Genomic DNA, 27,986 nt, shown 5'->3' with positions numbered 1-27,986 from the left:
CACCGCAGTGCTCGGGCTCCGCTTGTTGTGGCTGCAGCGTCCGCCCGAGTTATTAGCTCAGGGCGAGAGCACCGTCCGTCAGCCGTCAACTTTCACAAGTCACGCTTGTACCTGAAAGACGACAACAGTGTTATATCCGCGTCTTGGCTGCATGGGAGTTCCCTGGGAGCGACGAAGGGAGAAGGTAGGTCTGGCTGCTGCTGCCACCGTCCGCTAGTCCGCCACAGCTCTCCGAGTACAGCCTGATTTATGGTTCCGCGTTACATCGACGCAGAGCCTTCGGCCGTACGGTGCGCGTCGCCGCGTACCTTACGCCGTAGAATCTGCGTTGGTGTAACGCGGAACCATAAATCAGCTTTACTTACCGCATTGCTGCCGACGGAGATGACACACACACACCGGTAGTGTAGGCCCCAATAACTTTGTGACCCGTCAAGCACGAGGTGAATTCACTTCGTCGTTCATTTTGGTGCAACTTTTGCCAGTGTGAAGCGGTGATTTGTGAGTGTTTTAAGCGCCGCCGGCCAGCAGTGCTGCAGCCCCGGTGTGTCATTCACTGGTGACTTCATGCCTCTGCGAGCGCCTGCGTGTGTTTTATGGCAAGAATGTGGCTGCGTGTGGAAATTGCAAAATAAACATGTCAGTCTTTCATCACCCTTTCAATAATGCATTTTTTTCAAGATGCACAAGTTAACCCCCAGTGCAGCTGCACATTCAGCCCACCTGGATGACATTTCAATGGGCGAAATAGCCAGTACTCGAGTTGTAAAAATAAATCAGGGGGGGTGGTGGATTTTATCATATGACAGATAATGTGTGCTGATTACAAATGATATAATATATTACAAATAATAGCACTGACCAAAACACCTGCAGAAATACTGCAGGAATGACATAGCAGCAGTTAAATGCAGCCTTCTGTAAGCTTTAAATATCCACTGGGATTACATCAAATATATCAAAATACAACAATAAAAACAGTTTTCTGAACTTATCAATATGACTCTGTCCTTCACAGGATAAGTAAAATGGATCACTGCAAAAACTCAAAATCTTAACAAGAATATTTGTCTTCTTTCTAATTAAAATGTCTCATTTTAGTAAAAAAATTTCATTACACTTAAAACAAGACTCATCACTGGAAAAAACAACAATTTCCACCTGTTTCAAGTGGACTTTCACTTAAAATAAGTAGAAAAATCTGCCAGTGGAACAAGATTTTTTTGCTTGTAATGAGAAGATAAGATCTACTTATTTCAAGTGAAAATTTTACTTGAAACAGGTGAAAATTGACAAATAAGTAATTTTTCTGGTGTTATTTTTCTGGTGATGACGAGTCTAAATGTTGAAATAGCAGTAATACCACATTCATTGATGAAATGACATAAGGGATGGAAAGGGGGGATGGCAGTTTTACAGGGGGGATGATTTGGGCATTTTTATTTCAGGGGGGATGCCATCCCCCCTCATCCCCCCCTCAACTCGAGTACTGGAAATAGCTTGCCAACACAAGTGATGATGTTGGAGCTTGTCATATTTTTCACCAATACTTGGGTGTTTTGGCCTGTCGAAGATTCGTCAATGAGTCATGCACAATGTATTAATCAATTATGAACTAAAAGGCATGACAAAGCACAGACTGTTATATATTGTGTAAGCATAATGGCAGCACACACATGTGTGGCTAACACTAAGAGGATGCTTCAAATCATGTCAAAATGAACAGGTGCTTCTGACATATAAACTACATGAAATATCCTTCATCCTCAACAGGGGACTTATTATGGTATCTAATCCCTATTTTAAACAGGCCTTGAATGTCTTAAAAAACAGCTTTTGATTGATTTTGCTAAATAAATTAGAAATTCAGCCTCTGAGCCATGTCTTTATCATCCCATTCTCTAACCTCATTATCTATGCGGGATTCTGAGTGGGCGGGGAGGCTATGATAATGAGGCACTGTGCTGATTGGCTGCCTGAATGACGCGATACACCACTATGAAAAAATGTTGGAAGCTCCGGCCGGCGGAGTTAGTTGTGGGCGTGGTTTCACGCATCGGAGGCCAACCTATGTAAATCGCGCCCGTCGTTACGTAACGAAAGGGAGCAGAATCTGAACGGCTCGTAGAAACCACATCACACTGGATGGCTCATCTGGGCGGCTGTACAGACACTGCAGAATTTGGTTGCTTTCCTCCTTCTCTGAGTTGGCAGGCTGAGGGGAGACCACTTTATATATGTTAAAGCAAGAGAAAACATGTTTTTCATAATAGGTCCCCTTTAACAGGCTGCACCCCAGTTATAGTCCCAGCCTCTCTGCTGTTTTTTTTGTAAACCGGCTACATCAGGATGAGACTTTGAGTCTTCAGGCCATGTTAATGTGATATCATCACCAGCTCACTGACTCCCAACCAACTCCCTACCCAGAGCCATATCAGACTCTGGCGCTGGATGAGGCCGAACCAAGAGTGTGAGTGGAGGGTGGTGATGTTTGTGTGAAGGTCACTTCCCTCATCAGCTCTCTCAGGAGTAAAACTGGCAAAAGCCTGTCCTTTTATAACAATGGATTGAAAGATAACGTTGTGTAAAAACACCATGTCTTTTGATCCATCTTTTCATTCATGTTTCGTCTTTGATAGAGAATTACAGGTGGAGTTCATTAATAACAGTTGTTGGCACTCTATCTGCACCGTGGCCACATGTCGCAGTAAGTTACCATACTGAAACAGTCTGTTCTGTTTAAATAAGCCCTTAGTCATAACCTATTTGATCAGTAGGACAGGTCGCCTAAAACTACTTTGACAGAGTGGGTCAGTGCTTATGTGTCTTGTTGATAGTTCAATCCCAGGCTTCCCTGCCCACATGATGACGTTCCTCTTAAAAAGACAGTCTGAAATTGTTCTTGAATTGTTTGTCTGAGGAAAGATGACCAACTTTGTTGATAAGATAAGTTGAAATTAATCCACAAAATGAAAACTGAATGATGCTCTTGCACACAGCCTTGTGTGTGTTTATCATACATTGGCAGCTCTGGCACAACCTCAAACAAGTGTAAACTTTGAAGCAAAAATGTTGTCATTATTATGTTGTACTTTATAAGGTTTCATTAGAATTGTGCCCGTGTTTACAGGCTCAGCTGTGTCATGATGTTGTCATCACCAAAGGCTTGAAATGTGATATCTGGCCATCGACTGATGCTGTGACTCATCCACCTTGCAGTGTACCCAGGTTTTCCTCAGGGACGTCAACTTTATTGGGAACTAATCAAATCCTGTTTGAATATGGACAAATTCTTCTTTGTTGGCTGGTCAGACCCAAGACGGGTGTCTGCTCAACTTGCTGAGCTAACATGCAAATTTAGGATTATTCTTCTCGTCTGGAAATGTCAGCGTTAAATTGCTCCAGGTTACAGAGCAACATAATTGTTAAATATCCAGCAGAAAGGGAATTAGTCAATTTCCCTTTATGCACAAGATAAGAGGTTCTTAACCATCTTTTCTTTTTTTTATCCATCTCTCCCATTCACTGGTGTCGCCAGGGTGATACCAGTGAATGAAAACAGGCTGCTGGCTGTGTCCTCTACCAGCTTTATTTTTAGCCTCTTTGTTAGCTTTTTATGATTGGGCTCAGCAGGGTGATACTCTTGTTTTCCCAAATGTTTTGGTTGTTGTCAAATTAATATTTTCATTTCAAACCAATATATACACATTTGTCAAAATTATTTAATAATGAAATGAAACAATGAAATATAGTGAAAACAAACTTGTTGGTGTTGGAATTATCGTGATGCATTCACTGACTTAAAAAAAAATCAGGTTTCTAAGAACTTTGCTGAAACACTCCCTATCCCAAAGAAAAAAAGGTTGGATTTCTTTGCGCCACCTATTTTATGTCTTTCGACGAGCCCCATAATATGGTTTGACCTGCAGCAATGACCTTTATGTGTCTATTATATCAGACAAAGCCCTACAAAAAAGTCTCTTGGAACCATGCTCTAAGTTACACAGTAAGTCTTGCATTTTGAACAGAAAATGTCATTTTTCATGAATTCTGGTCATTTCCAGGCCTCGTACTTTAACGAACTCCTCCCAAAAATTTAATCGGATTGGCTCACAACTTGGTTTGTACAATCTAGACACATGGCCGACGCTAAATACCATGCATTTATTGATGCTTGCGATCAGAGTGCATCTCTAGATGTGACTAGTTTGTCAGCAAGTAATGTATTGCCCATCTGCTACTTTTAGCTGAGATGGGTTTTTGTTTGTGAATCAACAGTTTCAAGATAACAACAATTTACAACATCATTCCAATCGAGTGTAAACACAGAATTAGCATTCAGTTTGTCCTGAACCTCCAGTTTAAATGATTATATTAAAAGGAGCAAAGCTGTGCTTGTATGTCATCATCACAGTATTAATCAGAATCTATCGGCCATTTCTATATCGGGGGGGATTTGGGAGAAGAGCATAGGGGTGAGGGGATGCCAGTAGCATAAAAGAATCAACATGAAGCCAAGTGAGACAGGAGTGAAAGAAGTGATGTCTTTGCAGGTCTGCCTCTAGGTGCAGTGGGAGAGCCAGCTGCATACTCGCATTAAAAGGAGCAGAGGATAGAAATGAAAGGACTCCATTTTTCATCCTAGCTAAGGTGTGGTTTCAGACGCTCACATCCCACATGTCTTACATGCTTTATTGTTTACCAAGCTCTTGTTTATGAAGCAACAACTGGCAAATGACAAAGCATTTGGGAAGATCCATGTCAAGTGGTGGCTTGATCAGCAAAAATCCTCATGGACTGTCAGTGAGCACGATTGTCACTGGAACACAAAACGACTGTGGAAAGGAAAAGACAGACCCTAAACAGGACTCAGAAGTATCACCAGTTTCCAATAATATCACCAGTTTCTCTGAGCCAAAGCTCATTTTACATGGAATCAAGTGCAGACCTGGAGCTGCGACAAACTGTCCCAACCCTGTGATTTATCTGATGCATTTCTGTTCTTCACTGCCTAAGCTCTGTCGTCTCTTCAGTTATATTCATTAATGACATGCAGTCACAGTCTAATTAGACTATAAAACATGTTATTTATTTATATATATATATATATATATATATATATATATATATATAGATCTGAAGTCTGATCTCTGTTGTTCAGTCTGGGTTTGTGGATGAAGCAGTAGAACTGACTGTAGTTGGCCTGACTCATCTCCTGCAGCAGCAGGAGATAACTCCTCACCCACCTCCTCCATCCTCATCCGGGCCTCTCTGCCATATCTATCTATAACTTCTACCCACATCTAAGCCGCCACTATATTAACAATGACAGTTAATGTCTGGAACCAGTACATGGCTCTTCGAACTCAGTGTGCTCAGACAAAGCGCGCTCCTGTCATATAGTGTGAAGGTCTGCGGCTTGAGTCACACACAGGGCATTGTGGCAGTCATGTCTGAACATCCACAGAACTACACCGGCAAAGAAAAGCTGTCTCCTTCACCAGACAGCAGCTCTCTCATGTCTCATCTGCTTATACAGGGACACCAGGCAGCCTGTTCTCAACCTCATGTTGCCTCTTTGTTGCCATCAAATCCAAAACTACGCAGAACCAAGGCTTCCTCTCTTTCTCTTGGTAGCAGTGTGAAAAAGATGTGTGTGCCAAATAAATGGCAGAGAAGAATGTTGCTGATTCAGATCATTTCAGTTCTGTAGTGCTTAATTAATTATTATTGATAAAGTCCATTATTTTTAGGTTATATTGTGACTAGGGCTGGGCGATATGGACCAAAAGTCATATCTCGATATTTTCTAGCTGAATGGCGATACTCGATATTTTTTCTGTGCCTTAATTGGGGTTTCCCCCAAAGCATTATAGCATAGCATCTCTGTTAGCTTCATTTTTTTCTGAGGCAAACCCTTAAAATAACAGTCAGTTTTAATACAAAGCCTCGTGCCAAATGTCACACAGGTACCTTCGTTAACAGAGGTCTGCAAAATATCAAAATCTATAAAACAAATGAAATAAAAATAAACTGCCTGCATATATAAAATAAAAATGCTTCTTGAATAAAATAAAACAAATATCCCTTTCCTGCATAACAATTAAATTAAAATACACTGTGCAATTAATACAATGTAGACAGTAACAGGCAGACTTTTCCACTGAGGTTGACAGTTGTGCAAATAACAAAACATTTGTGCAAATCTCAAATAAAACATTCAAGTCAATTTGTCACAAAATAAGCTATATCAAAAAAAAAAAAAAAAAAAAAAAATAGTTTTTTTTTAAATCGATATAAACGATATTGTCTCGTGCCATATCGTGTTTGAAAATATATCGATATATATTAAAATCTCGATATATCGCCCAGCCCTAATTGTGACGTATACTTCTTTGCACAATCACACAGTCCCCTATATAACTTGCAATTTTTTTTTAGGTAACGCCACCAACTGTGGAGTCAATGCCTTGCCTAATTCATCAGACTACTGTCTGCTGATATCCTGCCTCTATGTTGATTTTCTGTTTTCAATCATAACTTCTCCTTCTGCTGCTTCTTTCTGGTCAGCACTTTCCCTCTCTGACAGTCTAAACTGGCTAATCTTTGTATCACTCTTTTTTTCCCTTTTTTGCTGTCAAACAGAGATGCTTTAAAAAAGAATCACGCTCTATTTATCGGGTGGCTGTTTTCTGAGGAAATGACAAACTGCCATGACTGCTAGCAGTTCCACAGCTACACAATTGTGTGTCTTCACCCACATGCACACACACAAACAGACTGCCAAGAATAATACCCCTCCACTTCCTGCCTCAGGAATCAGAGCAAACACTGCCACATTTGTTATAAACACACAAACAAGTAGTGTGTTTTATTAACGTGCTCTTGCGTGGTGCTCGTGGAGATCGTCCGTGAAGATCACATCACAACAAACCTGCTCAAACCAAATCCTGCCTGCATGGGTCTGTGTGTGGAAGCGTTTATGGACCATGTCACTATGTCAATCCTGAGTTTATACCAGCTTCACTGTTCTCAATGGTCTCAATGATGTTCCATCAGTTGACATTGTATTGATAATGAAAGATCCAATACCATCGATACAGCTGAAAATATCAGTTGGACATCCACATGAACATATGTCATCGGGAACATATTGTTTGTCATTTATTGTTTAGATCACGGATCGGCAACCCGCGGCTCTAGAGCCGCATGCGGCTCTTTAGCGCCATCCTAGTGGCTCCTGGAGCTTTTTCAAAAATGTTTGACCTTTTTTTTTCCTTTTTTTCTTCTTCTTTTTCTTTTTTTTTCTTCCTGTTTCCTTTCCTTTGTAATCTCAACATTTCAACTTTTTTCTCGAAATTTTGACTATTTCCTCGACATTTCAACTTTTTACTCAACATTTTGACTTTTCCTCGAAATTTTGACTTTTTTCTCGAAATTTTGACTTTTTCCTCAACATTTCGACTTTTTTCTCGAGATTGTACTTCAACATTAATCTCGACATTTCAACTTTTTTCTCGACATTTCGACTTTTTTCTCAACATTTCGACTTTTTTCTCGAAGTGCATAATGAAAAAAAAAATCTTCCCCTAGTTATAACTAATATAGCTACATGCAGCATGTGTTGCCTTCATTCTAAGGCTTATAAAAGACTTTTCATTTTTTGCGGCTCCAGACATATTTGTTTTTTGTGTTTGTGGTCCAATATGGCTCTTTCAACATTTTGGGTTGCCGACCCCTTGTTTAGATGAACCTAGAAATAAAAATACTAACTCCTTAATCCGATCAAATCAACATCTTACAGTTAATTGTTGTAAATGGGTAACACTTGTATAGTGCTTTGGAGCTGTACAGCCCCAAAGCAGAAGCCCATTCACACACCGGTTGTCGGTGGAGCTGCCATGCAACAGTGCTGGTCACTGGGGGTTCAGTGTCTTGCCCAAGGACACTTTGGTGGACACAGGAGGAACTATGGGTTAAACCACTGACCTTCTGGTTCATGGGTGAGAACTCTACCAACTGAGCCACCCCCTCCATGATGTAATGTATTTATAATAAACTTGTTATTACACAGCCAGTGGAGAGCTTTGGTAGCTGCAATAACCCCAGTTATGTAGACTTACCCCCACCCCCTCTTTGTTTACATATATATATTAATGGCTTATACCATGTTTGGTAAAACCCCAAAGCCACATATATATGCATTTTAATTTTGCAACAGAAAGATTTATTTTGTGTGTGTGAGACCGTTTCCATCACTCGCCCTCTTGACAGTGTACCATACTTTATTCGTCCCTAGAGGAACAAAAAGAAAAGAAAAATAATTTTAAAATATTCTGCCAAAGAGTACTAAGATCACCGAAGGTGGAACATGAAAAACTAGGAAAGAAAGGACAAGACAGTTATGGATGGAGTTTGGTGTGCGATGTGTTGTAGTGTGCGTGAATGATTAATTTTGGTATGTGACGTGTGTGTGCTGTTTGTAGAGCATGTGCAGTGTGTTTGGGATGCATGTAGTCTGTGAGCATATGATGTGATGTAGACTTATTATTATTATTATTATTATAACCAACTATATATTTATTATGACACGCTATTGCTTAAATATCCAACTGTCTAAATTATGCTTTCCTCAATCAGTGAGTGACCACATTTATTTTCTTCTTATTAGTATCTTTTTTTTTCCCTTTTCTGTAGTCTGCCTTTTGTTGAAAAGGATAGGCAAAATAAGCCATGAGGCTTAAAGTGTGTGTGTATGGATGTGTGTGTGTGTGTGTGTGTGTGCATGTGTGTGTGTGTATATATATATATATATATATATATATATATACCTATACTTGTGTGTGAGTATATGCAAATATTTTTAATGTAAATGACCAAAATAAACTACTACTTATTAATGTACCAGAATCTGTTTGCTTTGTGTTCTAACTGAATACCACCATGCTTTTGGGGTTTTAATCTTTGTCTTTTCCGTGTGTGTGTGTGTATATGTGGTGTTCTCTGCGTGTGTGTGTGTGGTGTTGTCTGCAGACAGTGCTGCTGGTCCTGGCTGTTCAGCAGGATGAGTGAAGCAGAGAGTCAGTTCTACAGCGTCCAGGTGGGAGACTCCACCTTCACGGTACTCAAGCGTTACCAGCAGCTTCGGGCCATCGGCTCAGGGGCTCAAGGCATTGTCTGGTGAGGACTTTGTTATACTTTTATTCAAAATGTGTAATCAGCGTGATGAGTATTTTAGAAAGATACCTCAGCATCAAGATAGTAAATGTCCCGATGCTTTGGGTTTCTTTGGAAACTCCAGGATTCCCATTTAAATTAGAAGTGTATCTAATTTTAGCTAGATTTTTATCCGCAGGGGAAATTAGTGAAGTTGATTGGCTCCTGATATTTTTCCCATTGTAATTTCATTGACATTTTCAATGTTAATAGCCACATTTTGGGAAAACTGATGTGGATGTTGAGGCCCTAATAATGCTTCACGGGGCTTGACGAAATGGAAATACTAAGCCTGTTCATCTTATTGGGTTTACTTTGTTAATTGGGACAAAAATCTTTTGAATCCTTTCTGTATTCAGTGTGATTGTTCCTGCAGAGTAATCCATTCATTGCAGGACAACAAAAGAGCTTGCTTTTGAAACTGGCATGCTCACAGACATCTTATTATACTGATAATCATCCCAACGGGCAGGTTTGTTTAGGCACTGAGGCTGACAGCAGTCACATGCAGTGATGTACTGCCACATGAACGGCCATGAGGACGAGGCTGGCTGATTTTCATTTGGCAATTAACTGTGCTTATCCTGTGATTTAGTCAGCCATGTAACCTGAATGGAGATGATTTCACCAAGATCATCATGTCAGCCAGCTTATAAACATGAGTGACGTTAAAGTCTCAGGTCCCTTCTGATAATTTAGACTGAGATGATGGTTCAATAGGCCTGAGGGAGTTCAGGGACCAATCTGAGTTCAGTATCCAATCCAATCATTCAAGAGTAGCTTCCTATTTGAAAACCAAAAAAGCTAGAAACTGGAGAACCGGATAAGAAATCTAACAGCTATACCAGGGGTCGGCAACCCAAAATGTTGAAAGAGCCATATTGGACCAAAAACACAAAAAACGAATATGTCTGGAGCCGTAAAAAATGAAAGGTCTTGTATCAGCCTTAGAATGAAGACAAATGGTGAAAGGAGAAATGTCGAAAAAAAGTCAAAATGGGGAGAAAAAAGTCAAAATGTTGAGATTAATGTTGAAGTACAATCTCGAGAAAAAAGTTCAAATGTTGAGAAAAAAGTGGATATGTTGAGAAAAAAGTCGAAAAGTCGAGATTAAAAAGGAAAGGAAAAAGGAAGAAAAAAAAGTGGAAAAAAGGAAAGAAAGAAAAAAAGGGAAAATAAAGACAAAGAGAAAAAAGGAAGAAAAAAAGAAGAAAAAAGGGAAAAAAAGAAGAAAAAAGCAAAAAAAACAAGAAAAGAAAGAAACAAGAGAAAAAAAAAAGAGAAAAGAAGGGGAAAAAAAGGTGAAAAATTATTGAAAAAGCTCCAGGAGCCACTAGGGTGGCGCTAAAGAGCCGCATGCGGCCCTAGATCCGCGGGTTGCCGACCCCTGAGCTATACTGTCATAAATGTTACCTTCACCCGTGGGCCTGAAGAATGTTATCATGCTGCTCTTTATTTTCATACTGCACGTTATAATAAACATTGAAACCTGTAAAGGCGCCGCTGTGTTTGCCTGGCATTTTCTGGTCTCAGTCAGATGCATAAATTTGCTTCTCTGCTAACCCCCATCTCTGTTCCCTCCTCCATGTGTGACCAGCTCTGCTCTGGATACCGTCCTCGGTATACCTGTGGCAGTGAAGAAGCTATGTCGGCCCTTTCAGAACCAGACCCATGCTAAACGCGCCTACAGGGAGCTGGTGCTGCTCAAGTGTGTCAATCATAAAAATGTAAGACTCAAATATACTGTAGGACAAAACTGTTGAGGTTATAAGATTTAAGATGTGTTTCATGTTTGATGTCGATGTTTGAAAGAGCCTATGTGTGAGGGGTATGTCAAAAAACTGATCAAGGCCTTAATGTTAGAAACATGATACTTCTGTGAGGAGTTACAACTAGAGGGAAAACAATACTGAAAGCCAGAGAAAATATACATGTATGAATTTGACAAAATTGAGAGAAGAGAATTGGCTCTTTGCAATGTAGATAAAGTTTCTTGCTCAGAGTGAAAGAATCCAGAATAAAAACGTCCTAATGCTCTTCCCAGAGTTGGCTCGTCCTCAGTCAAGTGGATGTAGCTGGGAGAGTAACAGAGTGGACTAATGGCCTGTCTCTCTGCTTTCAGATCATCCGTCTGATCAATGTTTTCACGCCTCAGAAGTCTCTGGAAGAGTTCCAGGATCTGTGAGTGGCAGTGGAGAGTTTTTTTTTTTTTAGATTTCTGCTTTGGTTTTCTGCAGAGTCTCACTTGTTATCTGAAATGTTGAGTTTCTTTGTTTTCTTTCATTTAACAACAATCGTCTTGTTAACTTTTCAACTTCCTCTACTTCTCTAAGTCTGTTTTACTAAAATTTCGACTGTCTGCTTTAATCTCTGTTCCTTTATTCGTCTTGTTGCAACCTTTTTTTCCTCTTTTGTGTCTGATTGGTTTTCTGTTTAACTGTTTCCCTGCTCTTGGTGCTTTAACTTTAGCGCAATCTGACAGTCTCGGTTTCATCTTTTATTTTCCTCTCTGGCAGTTATCTAGTGATGGAGCTGATGGATGCCAGCCTATGCCAAGTGATCCACATGGACTTGGACCATGAGAGGATGTCCTACCTTCTCTACCAGATCCTTTGTGGCATCAGGCACCTGCACTCAGCTGGTATCATCCATAGGGTGAGTACACATGATAACTAGTGTTGTCCCGATCAATCGGGCCCGATCACTGCATTTTCAAAACATCTGTATCGGCCAAAAAGGTATCGGGACATACCTAGTTATTAAGGTTTTTACCAGTAATATAAATTAAATCATTTTATATATCGTTGCATTTAATGTCACTTCTGGTCGGTGGCTGGAAGTGACGAAGTAAGCGAAACTAACATGGTTTACATGTTTGAATTGTGACATTTTATATATGTTCATGTTGCATTAAGCTGCTGCTATTCATTTCATGCCATTCAGAATGTTGCACTAAGGTTAAGCCGAGAAGTGAGTTTGTGAGTTTGACTGGATGTCATTCAACTCCCTCTTTTGTAGTTACATTTATTTATTTTTGTTATTGCACTATTCCACTATTCTGCACTTTCTGTTTTAGTTTACAATTTCATGTTTTTACATTTTGTGCCACCAGTGCTGATAAGCTTTGTTGAAATATATGTCCATGTTCTCCAATGGACAATAAAAGAAACTTTGGATAATTTAGTTTTAGTCCTTTTTTTTTTTTTTTTTTTTCTTAATTCATTGCCAAAATGCATCTGATCTGGAAAAAGTATCGGAAATGTATCGGGAGCCAAGAAAATTGATCGGATCGGGAAAAATCGGGATCAGCAGATACTCAAACTCAAGTGATCGGGATTGGATCGGGAGCTAAAAAATCCTGATCGGGACAACCCTAATGATAACCGTGCTGTGGGCGGAAAGAGTTGATCAGACATCTGTGGGCGTCGCATAACACTTAATCATTCATGGATTTTGGATCCAGTTGTTAAAATGTAAAAAATGCTATGGGGTTTGTTGTGTTTAAATCTCCCACACCCATCATATCCGGATAAACCAGCTGTTCACTTATAATACTTTAATCTGCATATTTTTTGTGGATTCATAATTTTTCTGTGCCCTCAGGATCTGAAGCCAAGCAACATAGTAGTGAAGTCAGATTGTACTCTGAAGATCTTGGACTTCGGCTTGGCAAGGACGGCCTGCACTAACTTCATGATGACGCCCTACGTGGTAACAAGATATTACCGCGCCCCAGAGGTCATTCTGGGCATGAAATATAAGGAGAATGGTAAGTACAACCTTAAAAAAGGCTTCAGTGATTTATTTCAAATTATTATTAACTGTATAACTTATCTCAAAAATGACACAGGAAGATACAGTAGTGCTTATTTCTATTATTATTTCTGAATTATTCTGACTGAAAGCATATACTTGCACAAAAAAAATAAATAATAAACTTTATCTTTTATTTTTATTGGAAGATAATCCAGTGTTACAGTGGTATGTGAAACCATAAGACAGGCAGGTAATTAGTCAGTGAAATTTGTACATTATAAGTAGGTGTTCAAGGATCCACTAAAGTTGAATCCTCTCCAGACATATGTATCACAGTGTATGTAGTTTTATGACATTTTTACATTCATGATGGGGCTTGTTTTCTTCAGAAGCCCCGGAGGGAGGGTGAGGGAGGAGCCAGCTCTCTATTGTGTTGATGTTTGCTTTAAATATCTCAAGATGTGACATCATCAAAAAAAACCTTTACCCCATCTTTACAGGGGATGTTTGAAATAGTTCTTCGTGTCTGTCAGTCTCAACTGTTCTCACAAGAAGCAGATGAAAGGTCCATTGTGACAGCAAACTGTTCAAAAACACTGAGGTCATCATCTCTAAACAAGCAAATTTGAGCTATTCAATGTGCTTAAGCTTCCAGATAGTACGTAGGTTGCAGTCAGTGTAGGACGTCCTTGTAAATATCAGATGAAATGTCTTGTTTGTGTACCCGAGTTCTCTTTATCTACTTTAGGGCTTTGGGATTTCAAAATACTTAGAAGGATAGTATATATACTACCACTATTTAAAAATGTAATTGTTTTTTTTTATTCTGTTGATTGATTTTAAACATCAGTGTTCTTTTCTGAGGACCCTGAAACAGTTTAAAAAACAGATACTACTTGATGATGCTGTCTTTGCAATTTTGCAGGCATGTAAACTGTACAGGCATTGGGTTAATATTAAATATGTTCTCTATAATTATTGAAAATGACCGCAGCTCCCCAGGTGATACTAATCCAGCTCAAACAGGGCATCAGAGTAATGATATTGAGTAATGGATTTAAAGATAGCACTATGATTGCACTGTTTGTCATCTCATTTGAATAAGCAAAGAAACATGCCGCCTTATCAGAGCAGACTGCTGTTGCATCCGGTCATGCCTCTGCTGGTTTTCACTTTTGGCTGCATGCATGACTGACAGTATCAATGAATGATTTTATTGTGCCACAATACTCTGCTTCAGTGGATCTGTGGTCAGTTGGCTGCATAATGGCTGAAATGATCTCTCACAAAGTCCTCTTTCCTGGAAAGGACTGTATCCTTCTTTGTTGGCCTCCTGTAACTAAATAGATGTTTTGTGACATCCCTAATTCTGAGTTTCAGTGAGTAGAAATAAGGACATTGGTTATCAAATGTGGATTATGTGGAATAAGTTAAGTCAGTTTGGTTAAAATAAAAATGTATCTTTTTTCAAATTCTTAAGAGTCAGAAACTAATAAGTGCCTTAAGAACAATCGCTTATTATCCTCAGGTTATACTGAGTTTATCATTTTTAATCTTTCATCTTGACTTAACTGCTTAGCTTCTATTCCATCGAATAAGATAATGATCTAGAAGTCCAGCAAAACAAATCGAGTAAGTCAAAAGGGGCCTTCTTATTCCCCGCTATGTCCACGGGGAAATCCGCCATCTCAGACTCCCATGATTCATGTAACATCTATGTAGACGTGGTCCAGAAAAGTCTTGCCGTGCTTTTAGAGAGAAAGAGAGCTTTCAGCCTCCATGAAACTGAAATGCAGAGAAGAATAATTTACCATTTTCCACTTATAAGCATTCTCAAGCAAACAGCTGACTTGGAGAGTGAGGCGGAGAAACAGACTACATCCCACTCTGTTAAGTGCACACACACACACACACACACACACACACACACACACACACACATACACAGAGGGAGAGGGAGCATGAAAGCAACAGCTGTGTAAACTGATAAGCAGAGACGAGGAGAAAAGCAAGCAAAGTCGCAAGCCATAGAAAAGAGAGCCAGCCTGAAGATGAGTGTGATGAAAGCATCAGACCCCGGTTCAATAAGACGACCAGGCACAGACCAGAACAAAAAGTGCCCGGGTTTTAGTTTTTGCCATTCAAATTATGATCATGCTGCATGCTGTTCATTTGTCTTTTGACCAAACATTAAGTCAGTGTGTGTGTGTGTGTTCTCTGTTCCCAGTGGACATCTGGTCAGTGGGGTGTATTATGGGAGAGATGGTAAAGGGCAGCGTCATCTTCCAGGGCACCGATCGTATCCTTCACTTTTCTCATCGTGTCTGTGTTGTTGTCCCAGGTTTCACCCTCCATCAAGCCTCATCAAAATCTTGAATGTTACAATTCTCCAAACACACCTGTTTATCAAGACTCTTCATGTTAAGCTCTTTTAGGATTATCTGTTTTAAAGATGTGCAGTAGACCTGAGGTTGAACAGGTGGCTTTTTTCTTTGTTGCCCCATTCTCTTTGATCATTATTTATCTCAGTACATATTTTTCAGATATTTGAAATGTAATAATAGTTAGTGGGAGTTACATTGAAATTATTTAAACAATCTGTCACCACCACCTGTAACACCTAGACCCGAGCAGCTGAGAATGGATGCAGAGCACAAGTGAGGTTCGAGGTTGGATTGATTTTCTTCCTGGAAAGTAATTGCTTTCTGCAATTGTGAGCCAGCAAACCATAAAATATATCTGTATTTTTAGCCAGGCTCAAATGGCTTGTGGTAGTGTTACGTTGCACTATAAAGTTTGTGGGACTACTATTTTGGCCCAGACTGAAATAATTCAGTATTTACATGATGAAACAGGCAAGTGCTGACTTCACTGATATCCCGTTTTGTTTTGTTTTGTTTGTTTGCTGGGGTGAGGTAATATTTACTCCATGCACTTATCCCCACTGTATAATCAACATTTAACTTTGTCCCACACTTTTAAACCAAATACCTACAAAAAAGGTGACCTTCCCATCAAAATCAGCTACTCCTTGTATTTCTGTCATACTCAAGTAAGATGATAGGCTGAGTAAACATAGTACCGTACTTTCCAGACTATGAGCCGCTACCTTTTTTACACGCTTTGAAGCCTGCGGCTTTAACAATGATGCGGTTATTTTATGGATTTTTACGGGTGAACGAGCTTCATGCCCCAATATATTTAGCCTCATCACATTAGACCAATGACATTACCAAACAGGTCACACTGGACCAGTGAAACTGTTCAAATTAAATCTACCTGTGGCTTGTAGACAAGTGTGGCTTATATATGTAAAAAATCTGTTTTCTTTTTAAATTTAGTGGGTGTGGCTTATATGCGGGTGCTCACTAGTCTAGAAATTACGGTACCTACTTAACATCAGTACATCTGTTATCAGGATGTTTGCATGTTAACAATAGAAGTTTTACCTCAAAGTCTCTTATAGTGCATCATATTTTAACATAGCACCTTTCATTTTTAAATAAATAAATGAAAGGCAGAATGCCTCATTTATCAATTTGCAGGACTGAACATTGTACGTATGGCTTAATTATGTGCTGTACCTTGTGTTCTCCCCGTTTTCCCACCGAAGCTTGTGTTCATAATTCGACTGCACTTTTCCATAACAAGTGCTTTGTCTAGACATCGACCAGTGGAATAAAGTGATTGAGATTCTGGGCACACCCAGTCTGGAGTTTATGAACCGACTGATGGAGACCGTGAGGAACTATGTGATGAACAAACCACAGTATCCAGGCGTCAGCTTCGCTGAGCTTTTCCCGGACTGGGCATTTCCTTCTGAGTCAGAACATGACAAACTAAAAAGTAAGACTTTTGGACACTTGTAAACACGTACATTTGAGACATGGACCCTGCCACAGTGTATCGATTTCAGTACTGTTAGTCTGTATTATATTGATGTAAGATGACTAATAAAAATATGCTAATAAAATAAAGAAAACACGTAATACAATAGTACACAGAAAGTCAGAGGTTTAAGTCATAACTTATGGCATTTGGAGTTCAAAATCAAATCAGTAGAACAAGAATCCTGAAGACCCTCTAGATGAAATGATGTCATGCACTTGTTTCCATAGTAACTCTGTCTTTCCTTTGTTATAGCTTGCCAAGCACGGGACTTGCTCTCCAAAATGCTGGTCATCGATCCTGAATCCCGTATCTCAGTAGAGGAAGCCCTCAACCACCCCTACATTCACGTATGGTACGACCCCGGAGAGGCAGACGCGGTGAGGAAACTGGTCCATTCAGATGCCGTTATTCTTCATCACTGCCACAGCTATGTATGAGTTTTGTATGATCCATGCATTTCCTTTTGTTTCACAGCCTCCTCCCCAGATTTCAGATAAGCAGCTTGAAGAGAGAGAGCACACCATCGAGCAGTGGAAAAGTAGGATACACTGCCCTCTAGGGACACAAATCAGCACTGTACCTCATGTGATCAATGCATGTTAATTGATGATGCAGGAATTTTGATTTGGAGCCAAGTTTATTTTTGTATTTTTTTTAACACATTAGTGTGCATAACATCAAATCAAAATAGTATTTTGTTCTGTTTTTTTGCAAAATATGTACAGATAGGACAACAGATCTGTAAAGAACAAACCCATTTACTACAGGTTACCTTTGAAATATATCTTTCCCTAACTAAATGTGACATTTAGATTTTAGCACAGCTGGAATGCACCTGAGGAATAATACCGTGTTTCAACATATTCAGCAAGCTTTCCCCAAGTAAACACAAGCTCTGTGATTAAGTCTGTGGGTAGATGAGCCATTTTAACACGTGCAAGACTGAGTTTAGACGGTGCTTTATGTAAACATTTACCCCCAAAAAATAAGTGGTGTGTTGATCAATCTATTCATTTAAGTCTGTTACAGAGACATGTAATTAGAAATATGTGCTGGAAAAGTGTAGTGGCTTCATTTGTGTTACTACATAAAAGAAAGAAGAAGAAGCAACTGAGACTTTTCACAATTTTACAACACAGCAAGAGGGAGAAAATGTGACCAATCACACAAGCCTTTACATATCATTAAATGAATGTTAGCCGTCTCCTCTGTAGGCAAACTGCTCATAGAGGTGCAGGAATGAGCAGTTTGGATCAGGAGCTGGTCAGAAAATCCCAATTTAATATCAAAATATGTAGGAAAAAAGTCAAGGCAGCTTGAGACAGAATCCCTTTATTCCTTTGACCACCAGGGACAGCACCTGTAAGAATCAGGAGTGTTTGCTGCTGCAACAACTGATATGATTTATTTAAGTCACTGTACTATCCAGTCACAGCATGTTATGTATGTAATGTATAATATATAACTCAACACTTAAATGCATTGCCACTAATCGTACTAGGCAGGCTACGAGGTTATGAGCTACTCTCACTCAGGATGTAGGGCACTCGTTAAATTAGTTTGTTCCATCTTCTGTCTGAAGAGTAAACAGTACCAACTTGCTTATGTGGAAATCAGTCGATTGACAATATGTTATCATTGTCTCTGAAGTCAGTGTAGTGTTGTGGTATTTGTACTATAAATCAAGTCTGTATATTTTTTTTTTTTTTGTGATCAAATTTTTATTTCTTTTTTTCCTTTTTCTGAAAAAACAACATGGTGCAAAAAAAACCACCAATACATAACAACAAAAAATTAATAGATAAATGTAATAACAAAAAAAAACAAATACAAAACAAAAAAAACAAAAAAAGTAATGCCCATATTATTAAGTATAACAATGCAAAATTAACACATAAATTAAGAGCAAAAATAAATAAATAAAAATAAAATCATAACCCCAGACATTACCCACCCACCCCCTGGATCCTAGCAGCTTTAAATCACATCAATGTGTTTATAATATAACTTTTAACATGGTATACTTAGTACTTAGTACTTAGTATACTAAGTCTGTATATTTTTGAGAGATTTAAGTTGTGGAGATAACTGCACAGTGAAATTGAAATTAAGGGTTTCTGGGAGCAGATTGATACACCAGCAGCATTATTATAAAGCCATCGTACTGCGTAAACATTTTATAATTCAAACTTAAAGCAGAAAATTTCAGACTCATTCATACGTTTGTACTCCAAAACTTTAAAGCCTTATTTTGATTCCCCCATGACGGCATCAAACTGTTCTGTTTTTGTACAGCACTCATTTATGAAGAGGTGATCGACTGGGAGGAGAGAAACAAGAATGGTCTAATGAAAGAAGATTGCTCAGGTATGTAAATGTAGCCAGGTGATCAGGGAAAAGTGTTAAAACATAACTAGCTTAAGTTCGACACAAGCTGCTGAAATGAGCTTTCACTTCTGCTTCATTGATGCATTTTCATTTGAAATCATAAAACTTTTATCAGTTACACCAGATATCCACACTACTTCAGGGATTTTCGACCCTTAAAAAATATTCTTATCAATAATGCAGACATTATTTCAGTTTGTAAATGCACCTGTTGTGGACTGATGTGCCTAAGCTGAACTGTAAACATCTGGAAACAGACATTACAGCACTGGTTCACTCCATGATCTACTCACTACGTAGCCTTCCCTACATCATATGGAGCATATGGAAGACTGCACTTCCATAACTGCATGTTTCTGTGTAAACACCAACACGGTGCTGGAGCAGCTCACACTGCTGACTTTGTTGTCCTTTGTATCAGCTGTCATGCAGCCAAAGTCTTTATTTAATAGCAATTAAACTGCCTACATGTACAGGAGGAAATCTATTATAAGAGTTATATGGAACAAAGGTCATTTCCAGTAGAGTTTGCAGCCTGATTTTACTTGTCCGTCCATGTTCAGTGAACATTGAGGGTAGGGGTGTAACAAATTTTGCGATACAAAAACGTCACGATACGTGTCGTGGAGGTGACGAACTGTAGCGCGATATTGGGTTATTAATATTAATATATTGTGTTTACTAGTAAACCGCATCCTATTGGTGCAGCGGGATCACGTGACGACCGCGCCTCGACCCGCGGACCAAAATCTTACTACGCTCAGAAGAAACTAGTACCGTTTTGCGGTCCCAATCACGGGACTCTTGCAGGGTTTTGATCTCTGAACTTTTACTTATATTGTGAGCATGAATCAATTGTGTAGTCCCCAAAGGTGGGAGCGTGATGAAACGATAATGGGGTTCACCTTACGGCCTAAGGCTGGGAGCATGTGGCTGAATAACAGTCATGTTGTATTTTGAGTTTGGGACTTTTCATAGTTTATTTATTTACTTGTATTTATTTAATTTTAGTTGTTACATTTCTGGAAAAGAAAAAAGTCAAGTCATACATGAGAGAAACTATTCAGTTTGTGGCAAAATATTTTTACTTGTATGAAACTGAAGATGCATAATGCAAACCTGACATTTACTTTTAGTTCAGTTTGTGGAAAATGGTTGGCCTGGCTTTCTCTTTAAAAGTTAAACAGATATAGATAGATAGATAGATAGATAGATAGATAGATAGATAGATAGATAGATAGATAGATAGATAGATAGATAGATGGATGTACTTTATTAATCCCGAAGGAAATTCAAGAGTGGTCAACTGCTCACAAGAATCAGTCACACACACAAACAGTATGATAAAAACAGATTATAAATAAATATCTAAAATAAATAAAAACTAATGACAGGAGGGAGAACCGACTTGGGGACAAAGGCAAGAACAGGTAAAACAACACACCACAACAGAAACAGCGACAATGAGGACAGAATTGTTCCAGCACTTCTGCCTTGAAACTGTAACAATAGGGCAAACGCACAGCATTGTTTTGTATTTTGTGTCTTTCAAATGAAAGACCATTTTTTTCCAGTCATATGTTCCTCATTCAAGGTTGTTAGAAAAAATACTGCTATAATATTGTATCGTTATCGTGAGATTAGTGTATCGTTACACTCTTAATAGAGGGCATGTTTAAAGTGGCCTGAAATGCTACTGCAGCTCAGTTTGACGCAGCTTTTTGGAAAGAAAACCCACATGTGTGGACATAACCTCACATTTAAAGAATTCCACAAACACTCAGCATCTACTGTAAATACTCCTCTTCTCCACTGATCAAACTCTGTGTGTCCTGGCTTTGTTTCTGCCGTGTGTGGTGCATCTCAGATGGAGCGTCAGGTTCAGCCTCCCAGTCCTCCTCTGCCAACGACATCTCGTCCATGTCCACAGAGCACACCTTGGCATCCGACACGGACAGCAGCAGCATCGACACACTGACGGGACCACTGGACGAGAGTCAGTGAACATCCTCTGCTGACACGTGTGTCGGTCTGTCTGCCCATCGCAGTTCTCTCATTCATTAAGGTGTCAAAATATCCCTCAACCATCACCCTCCATTTCACTTTGTCATGTTTTTATTCTTTACTTTTTAAACTTCAATGAATAAGTTGCCTTTTTTTTCTTCTTTTTTTTGCTCTTGGTCTTCAAACTTTGGGTTGGACTGTTGCCTAGAGGTCAAAGCTATCTATGCTGTCTGTTGTGTCAAAAGGTTTTGTTTTTTTTTTCTTTTTTCCCTCTCCTTTCTTGTTTGTGGACATTTTAACTTGTTCATTTACACAGTTAATGGAGCATTCATCCATATTGAGTTTTCAGGTTACCAGAAGTAGGTGAACGATTGTTGTTTTCAGTATTTTAATCATTTTATTTTTACGAAGTATTAAGTTGAGATGAAATGTTATTGTCATTAAATTAGAGGAGACGTGCACTAAAGCTAGACCACAGCCGCTAGCTGCTATGCTACGCTCATGCATGTTACGCCAAAAAGAACAAAAGCTTGTCAACCATCCGATGTTCATCTGATGATCAAACGCCGATCATAAGTTTGATTGACTCTCGAGCACGCGCACAGTATCGCAGATCTCGCCGCTGTGGTGGGTTTTCATTCATTTGCATGAGTGAAGAAGATTTTGAGCTTTTACTCCTGACAGCTAGGGGGAGCTGTGCCTGCAGTGTTACACTTCTGTTTCCTGATACAATCTAACATGCAAAGGTGTCAAGATCTGACACTCACAGGGGGGTAGACCCTCTCATTACAAATGCCTACAGTGTGCCTCTTCTGTTAAGACATTCAACATATCTGTTGAACTTTCTACACATAGCAAGAAAACATTGCAATCAGCCCCTCTGCACTTAAGGTACAGACTATCAGTTTGTTTGTTTTTTTTAATCAAAAACAGATCATAGCAATCTGAAAGAGGCATAATGATGCTTGTATTTATTTTTTGTTCTTGCAAAATGTTGCACACTAACCACACGGAAGCCCATGAACATTGAACATCTGGACACGGGCTGCACCTTCTTTAAACCATTCCATTAGTGCTGGTTACAAAATGAATCCTGAAATCAGACAACACGTAGAAGACATGTAAAGGCAGTAAAACACAGGAGTTGTGTTTAGCTTGCATGTGGGCTTCATGCCTGTAAGATACTGTAAGTCTTGTTATAAATAGAAATCTGTTCATGTCTGTTTTCACTCACAGTACCTTGATGCTCTTGGTTTTCAAAGATGTTTTATTTTTGCCTTGTAAGCCTAAATGTGTGTATGTGATATCAAAATGTACTGTGGAGCACTCTTCTTAATATATCATTTGTCACCGGTTTATACAAGGAAAGTTTATGGAGCATAGGCATGGGCCGGCATGAGGATCAACTTCAGCAAAAATATCACCAAATTCCAGTTCTATAATTATTAACTGAGAGCAATACTGAACAGAGACTATGGGATTTCAATTTTGCAGAGCAGGGTGCGAGTGTTCAATTCAAGTGTTGATTTAAACACACACACTCACTGCTCATTACCACTTGCTGATGTAATGTTCGTTAATGTTAATTAATCAGCCACTTTATCCACTCTGATAACATAACTGCTGTATTTATTTCACCATTGCACGCATATATACATGCAGACAGCGTTGCATAAGATTTGGCAAAGACCGATGAGGGTTCCTCATGTAGATGTGGATTCATGCGTCTAAAATATGGCCTGCAGATCGAATTGCCTTCCGCCTGCAAGCTGTGTCCGTCCGGGGGTCTTCAGTAACCAATCATTGTCATGTTGCTGACAAGAGGACAAGTGCTGGTGACTCCTCTTCCTCTTCCCAGCCACCATGAAAGCCAAGTAATGCTTGCCGTTCGCACAACCAGGTAGGGTGGGGTTGCGTTCCTTAGCGCTCCACAGTGATCCCTGCATTCATAACTTGAGACAAAAGATACATTTTCAAATATGATATACCGTGATTCCAGTAACCAGCCCATGCCTAACGCAGAAAGTTTGAAGAGCAACAAACAGCTGACTTGTGGTTTTTAAAAAAAAATTTGGAAAGAAAAAAAAAACGGGAGAAAAAAGAAATGGATGAATGAGGCTGCAGAGCCTAGATATTGTAGTTCCACCTGCAACTCAAGATCAAAACTTCAGAAATGGACTGCAGAGCTGTGTTTTTTGTTTGTTTTTTTTTGTTTTTGCGTAAATGATTGCACAGTGTGATGGACATGCAGAAAGATGACACTATAGGAATCACTGAGGACTCGAACACAACCGTGACTTTATTGTTTCTGTCATGCCTCCCGTGAGTTGAGGAGAGGCCCGATCATTCTGTAAACCTTAGCAGATAAGGACCGAGCATCAGAGATGCACAGATATCCTGTGTGATTGCCATGACAACAATATGATCACGTGGCCAACATCTTTTTCCCATAATTCAAAACTAATAAAGTGGACATCAGTGATTCTGTTTTTCCTTTTATTCATGTTTTATGTGTTTCACTTATTCAGCGTGAGAAAATGACGGTAATTCCTGACATAAACTTCCACCAACTTGGAAAAAAGGATTACTTTGTGACATATTAACCCCTAGCTACAGTTTCAGAGACACGCCCATCTGTCGCTTGTATTTTCAAGAAACACCATACATTTAATCGTTTTCAAAAGCTTTTAACGATATATTCTGTTTTCTTTGCCTCATTGTTGAGCTCTCCAAAGGTGTCAAAGAACTGCTCCATCTCCCTCTGCAGCTTTGCGTTGCGGAGCTCTGCGGCGGCCCGGGCCCTCTCCGACTCCACGATCTTGGCCTGGACCACCTGGTACCAGTGCCGCTGCTGCGAGAGGTTGGTTTTCAGACGGACCACCTTTACCTGCAGCTCCTCATTTCTCTGTTCCAGACTGGTGACATGTGGAAGAAGGAAGGCAGAACTCAGTGAAACTATGGGATTCAGTGGCGGATTTGACTATTTCTTGTCTCAGACTAGTGAAACGTGTCCCCTAGTGTATATAACTCATTTCTAGTGCTCCCTGTCAAGCTGAAAGAATGGTCACATCCTCTTGTCTAGTGTGTAGCGCATAACCTTACACTGAGACATGTTCTATGTATAACGGCAATAAATGAGGTATGTGTTGCGTCTAGGTCAGCAGCGTAGCCCCTTAAATTAGCTCTTTTTCCAGTGTCGTGAGCTGTTTTCTATATGTCAGCCACACAGGCGGTATCCAGCTGTTTGCTGAGGCGACGACTCCAGGACTATTTAAATTTTCTCTGGAAGCTACATTTCTGCACGTGCATGCAAAGAATAAAACACCAGTTTCAGTTGTTGACTGATAGCACAGAGGACAGTTTTGTCACACAGGAGACGCATAGTTGGTGTATTTTCCTTAATATAACTAGTTTTTGCGTTTTAGCATGTCATGCAAAACTTATGGGAAATATTAAAGGAATTTAACCTTGTCCTGGTCCTCAGAGGGCTAAACAGGATATGGGGTTAAAGTTGGAGTCAACTGAAGAATGAAAGCACGCCAGCTGAGTGACGATGGATATACACACATATACACACTGACTGGATCTGGGATCATCGTGTTATTCTTCACTAAGAGTGTTCAACAAGCTGGGAAATTCTCATGTCTGTGAACGGAGACGACTGTGTCAAAGCCAGGAGCTATAACGTATCATGTACATGGCGTTCCTAATCTCTGAAGAGATGTTTACTGAGCAGAACAGAACAAATTTAAAGTTACCTGATTATCTGCGCCTCGTACTCTTCCCTCTGCCTGACTATCTGCTGCTGCAGGCCGGTGAGGATGCTGCGAAGGGCGCTGGCAGAGGGGTCGGCCAGGGGGGGCGTAGGGGGCACCCTCAGAGACGACGACGGCTGCTGTGGCTGCTCGGCTTTAGCAGGAGGCCACCTGACCTGCCACTTGGTTTGGCATAGCTGCGGTGAACTCGCTGGAAGAGGAAGTGGCATCGGGAGCCCTGGATGCAGCATTGGGCCCTTCTGCACAAAACCACAGGATCCTGAGTCCAGCTCTGGCTCCTGTTGTTGTAGCTTGTCTTGGTCTAGAGTCTGGTCCCGCTCACGAGAACAACCTTTAACAAAGCTGATCTCACAAGAAGGCCAGGCACTCTTGTCTTCACGCAGGGCATCCCCCTGCATCAGTCCCTGGACCTGTTCTGGCGCTCGTGCTTGATACATGTGCTCTTGCGAGTGTTCTTGAAAGCTTGTCTCCATGTCGAGGGATTCCTGGAGGCTGCCACTTGTTCCAGCGTCAGGGATGTTATCATATAGAGATAAAACACTCCGATGCTCCTCGCTCGGTGACGGACTGGGGCTTTGGCTCAGACGAGCTCTGTCCTCTGTTCCCCAGTGACATCCCAGTTCTCTTGTTTTGTTTGGGCCTGAATTTAGCTCTGCCTCCCAGGCCTGTCTTCCCAGACCTCTGCAGCTGCAGTAGCTGCGACCTGGCAACGTGCCAGGTTCTCTTCCTCCACCGACCACAGTCTGAACCTCAGCCAAAGCTGGGACCAGAGCAGGCAGGGGGCTGCTGGGCTCCGGGGGTCTAGTTACAAAAGGACACACAAGCCTACTCTCCATTTCCTTCTCCATGGCCCTCTCTCGCTGGGAAAAAGGTGGACAGTTGTCGTACAGTGGCTCCGTGGAGCAGGAGCTGGCTCTGCTGGGGGTCTCAGTAGGAAGACAGTGCAGCTCCATGATCCAAGTAGGCACATGGGGGTGCTGTGAGCTTTAGATAACCCTCCCCTTTTCTGTCTGCAGTAACTTGGGATTAAAGGCTTGAACTGTGGATTTGAGCGTGGTGTGGAGTCTCCCCTGTGCCAAGAGCTGATATGTCGCAGGGAAAGGAAGGCGCAGGAGGAGCCCTCCTCCCCTTTGGCTGGCTCTCTGCTGTGCCTTTGTCGGTACTGTAGGACAGGTTGCAACGTGGGTGTATCTTGCAGGGACCGTGTGTGTGTGTGTGTGTGTGTGTGTGTGTGTGTGTGTGTGTGTGTGTGTGTGTGTGTGTGTGTGTGTCTTTAAGCAGGACTGACATCAGCTGTTACTTTAGCACAGCTTCTGAGGGTGGGGCCAGGGTGTAATATGGTCGGGCTCATTCCTAAAGACAGTCACACATAAATGGAACCACAGAAATAGATGGTGGCCCTCGGCACAAAGTGTGAAACACACTCAATGAATCTGCTTATTAAATTACAGCCACTGTTGCAAAGAGGTGGCCAGATTCACAAAGTACTGAGCTTGTTTGCACACTGCATATTTTGCACATGGGGACAAATATTAGTCTGGTATAAAAAGGCTCTAATTAGTGATCCATATTTATTTTATTCAATGGTTTTTTTTTTTTTTTTTGTTTTTAAAGTCAATGATTTCCATGAAAATTCAGCCTTTTTTTCAGTTTTACATCATTACAAATGTTTAGTGTTTGTGTAGTTTCTGGCTCCAGAATTAACATCAGTTTCTGTATGTTTCCTCCAAAAATAGGAGTGATAAGAGAGTACTATCTGCTGTTAAAGATTTTTACGGAGAGACACTGCAATAATTCAGGAGCATTTGTTAGCATTAAAACAGCCATTCGTTGAATCACAAGAGCTCTTAAATGTTACATTTAAAATGCAAATGAGGTATTATCCAATAAAAGTTCATTTGCATGAAGTTATGACTGGTTGTAAAATAAAGACAGGCGAGCAGCTTACAGTGCCAGTGTTTCACTGACTTATCAAACAGCAGTAACACTCTGTTGAGTTTGCCTGTTTTACAGAAGCTCAAGCAAAATGGTTTATCCATCAAAATGATCTAATGTGAGTTAGAAAATAACGTTTAGCTTGATACTGTCAGCCTAATGTTGGATATTAAAAAGAAAAACTGGTTCATAGTTCTTTTAACGTCACTGCACGGTGCCATGAAATGGTTAAACCCAGTAGGAATGTGTGTGATGTTAGCAAGTGTAGGTTAAATTTAAGAAAACAGTGTCTCAACCGTCTCCTGGATTTGCTCACTCACACAAAACCTCTCTAAATAGGTTTGGAGTCTGAGTTTGGGGACATCTGTTGAAATGAGGGGCATGGCAACCATGTTGATAGCTGCAGAAGTGCATAGTAAACAAGTTGAGACAAGATGAGCCATAAGTAGCAACAAAAATAAAGAAAGAAAATTGGTAAATAAATCAATTTATCGTGGATTAATAGTGTTATACGGTAGGTGGTGTCAGACATGCATCTGTTTGCAAAGTCGTGCACAGCTTGACCACGTGAATTAATGTGCACACAAAGGAGGTCATAGCAAATCATGTAAAATCTGAGATACAAACAGCTATTTTACCATTCTTTTAATCAAAAAAGTAAGCAGGACTTCAAATAAGCATGATAAACTGAAAAAAACAAAGAAACTATCATGTATGAAGAACATAATTAAACAACGTAAAAAGGCATGGTGGAAGTATCATGTTGCTTTAAAAGTTTACTTACGTGTACCAGGCAGAAAAGTGGAAAACTTAACTCATCGTCTCCACATCCATCCATTATCTACCTGCTCATTCCTATTCAGGGTCACATGGGATCTGCTGGAATTGATCCCAGCTCTCTTCCGGTGAAGGTCCGCCCTACACTCGACAGGTCACCGGTCCATCGTATCTTTTTGTTAAGAACTTCTGCCCGGAGCAACAATTTAGTATTTAATCATGATTATATATCTGATTCATGCA

General features: G+C 40.2%; 2 protein-coding genes across 3 annotated transcripts; one reads left to right on the top strand and one right to left on the bottom strand.

Annotated features, from left to right (window-relative positions):
• The first annotated feature begins 3 nt into the window (after positions 1–3).
• mapk9 (mitogen-activated protein kinase 9) lies at positions 4–23,756 on the top strand. 2 transcript variants are annotated; one of them, XM_061725144.1, is made up of 12 exons: positions 4–184; positions 9,034–9,180; positions 10,814–10,943; positions 11,339–11,397; positions 11,733–11,871; positions 12,820–12,985; positions 15,200–15,271; positions 16,636–16,818; positions 17,116–17,240; positions 17,338–17,401; positions 19,159–19,230; positions 21,119–23,755. In XM_061725144.1, exons 2-12 carry the CDS (start codon positions 9,065–9,067, stop codon positions 21,253–21,255), a joined length of 1,263 nt encoding a protein of 420 aa, XP_061581128.1. In that variant the 5' UTR covers positions 4–184; positions 9,034–9,064; the 3' UTR covers positions 21,256–23,755. The 2 variants fall into 2 exon arrangements, with proteins under 2 accessions (XP_061581128.1, XP_061581129.1); XM_061725145.1 differs by lacking the exon at positions 4–184 and adding an exon at positions 4,515–4,650 and having other exon boundaries at positions 21,119–23,756.
• On the bottom strand, positions 23,530–26,210 carry LOC133446928 (uncharacterized). The gene is made up of 2 exons (XM_061725146.1): positions 25,014–26,210; positions 23,530–24,170 (listed from the first exon to the last, which is right to left on the bottom strand). The coding sequence occupies exons 1-2, from the start codon at positions 25,982–25,984 to the stop codon at positions 23,933–23,935; spliced, it is 1,209 nt and encodes a 402-aa protein (XP_061581130.1). The 5' UTR covers positions 25,985–26,210; the 3' UTR covers positions 23,530–23,932.
• Between the last annotated feature and the right edge of the window lie 1,776 nt (positions 26,211–27,986).

Source organism: Cololabis saira, chromosome 7, assembly GCF_033807715.1.
Source record: "Cololabis saira isolate AMF1-May2022 chromosome 7, fColSai1.1, whole genome shotgun sequence".
In the NCBI taxonomy this organism is placed as follows: domain Eukaryota; kingdom Metazoa; phylum Chordata; class Actinopteri; order Beloniformes; family Belonidae; genus Cololabis; species Cololabis saira.
Note: the sequence above shows the minus strand (reverse complement) of the source record. Positions and strands in the feature narration are given on the sequence as shown.

Coding starts and splice junctions, on each gene's coding strand:
- mapk9 (XM_061725145.1), top strand. CDS start 9,065: ATGAGTGAAGCAGAGAGTCAGTTCTACAGCGTCCAGGTGGGAGACTCC. Junction 10,944..11,338: donor AGTGTGTCAATCATAAAAAT/GTAAGACTCAAA, acceptor CTCTGCTTTCAG/ATCATCCGTCTGATCAATGT. Junction 15,272..16,635: donor CATCTTCCAGGGCACCGATC/GTATCCTTCACT, acceptor TGCTTTGTCTAG/ACATCGACCAGTGGAATAAA.
- LOC133446928 (XM_061725146.1), bottom strand. CDS start 25,984: ATGGAGCTGCACTGTCTTCCTACTGAGACCCCCAGCAGAGCCAGCTCC. Junction 24,171..25,013: donor TACGAGGCGCAGATAATCAG/GTAACTTTAAAT, acceptor ACATGTCACCAG/TCTGGAACAGAGAAATGAGG.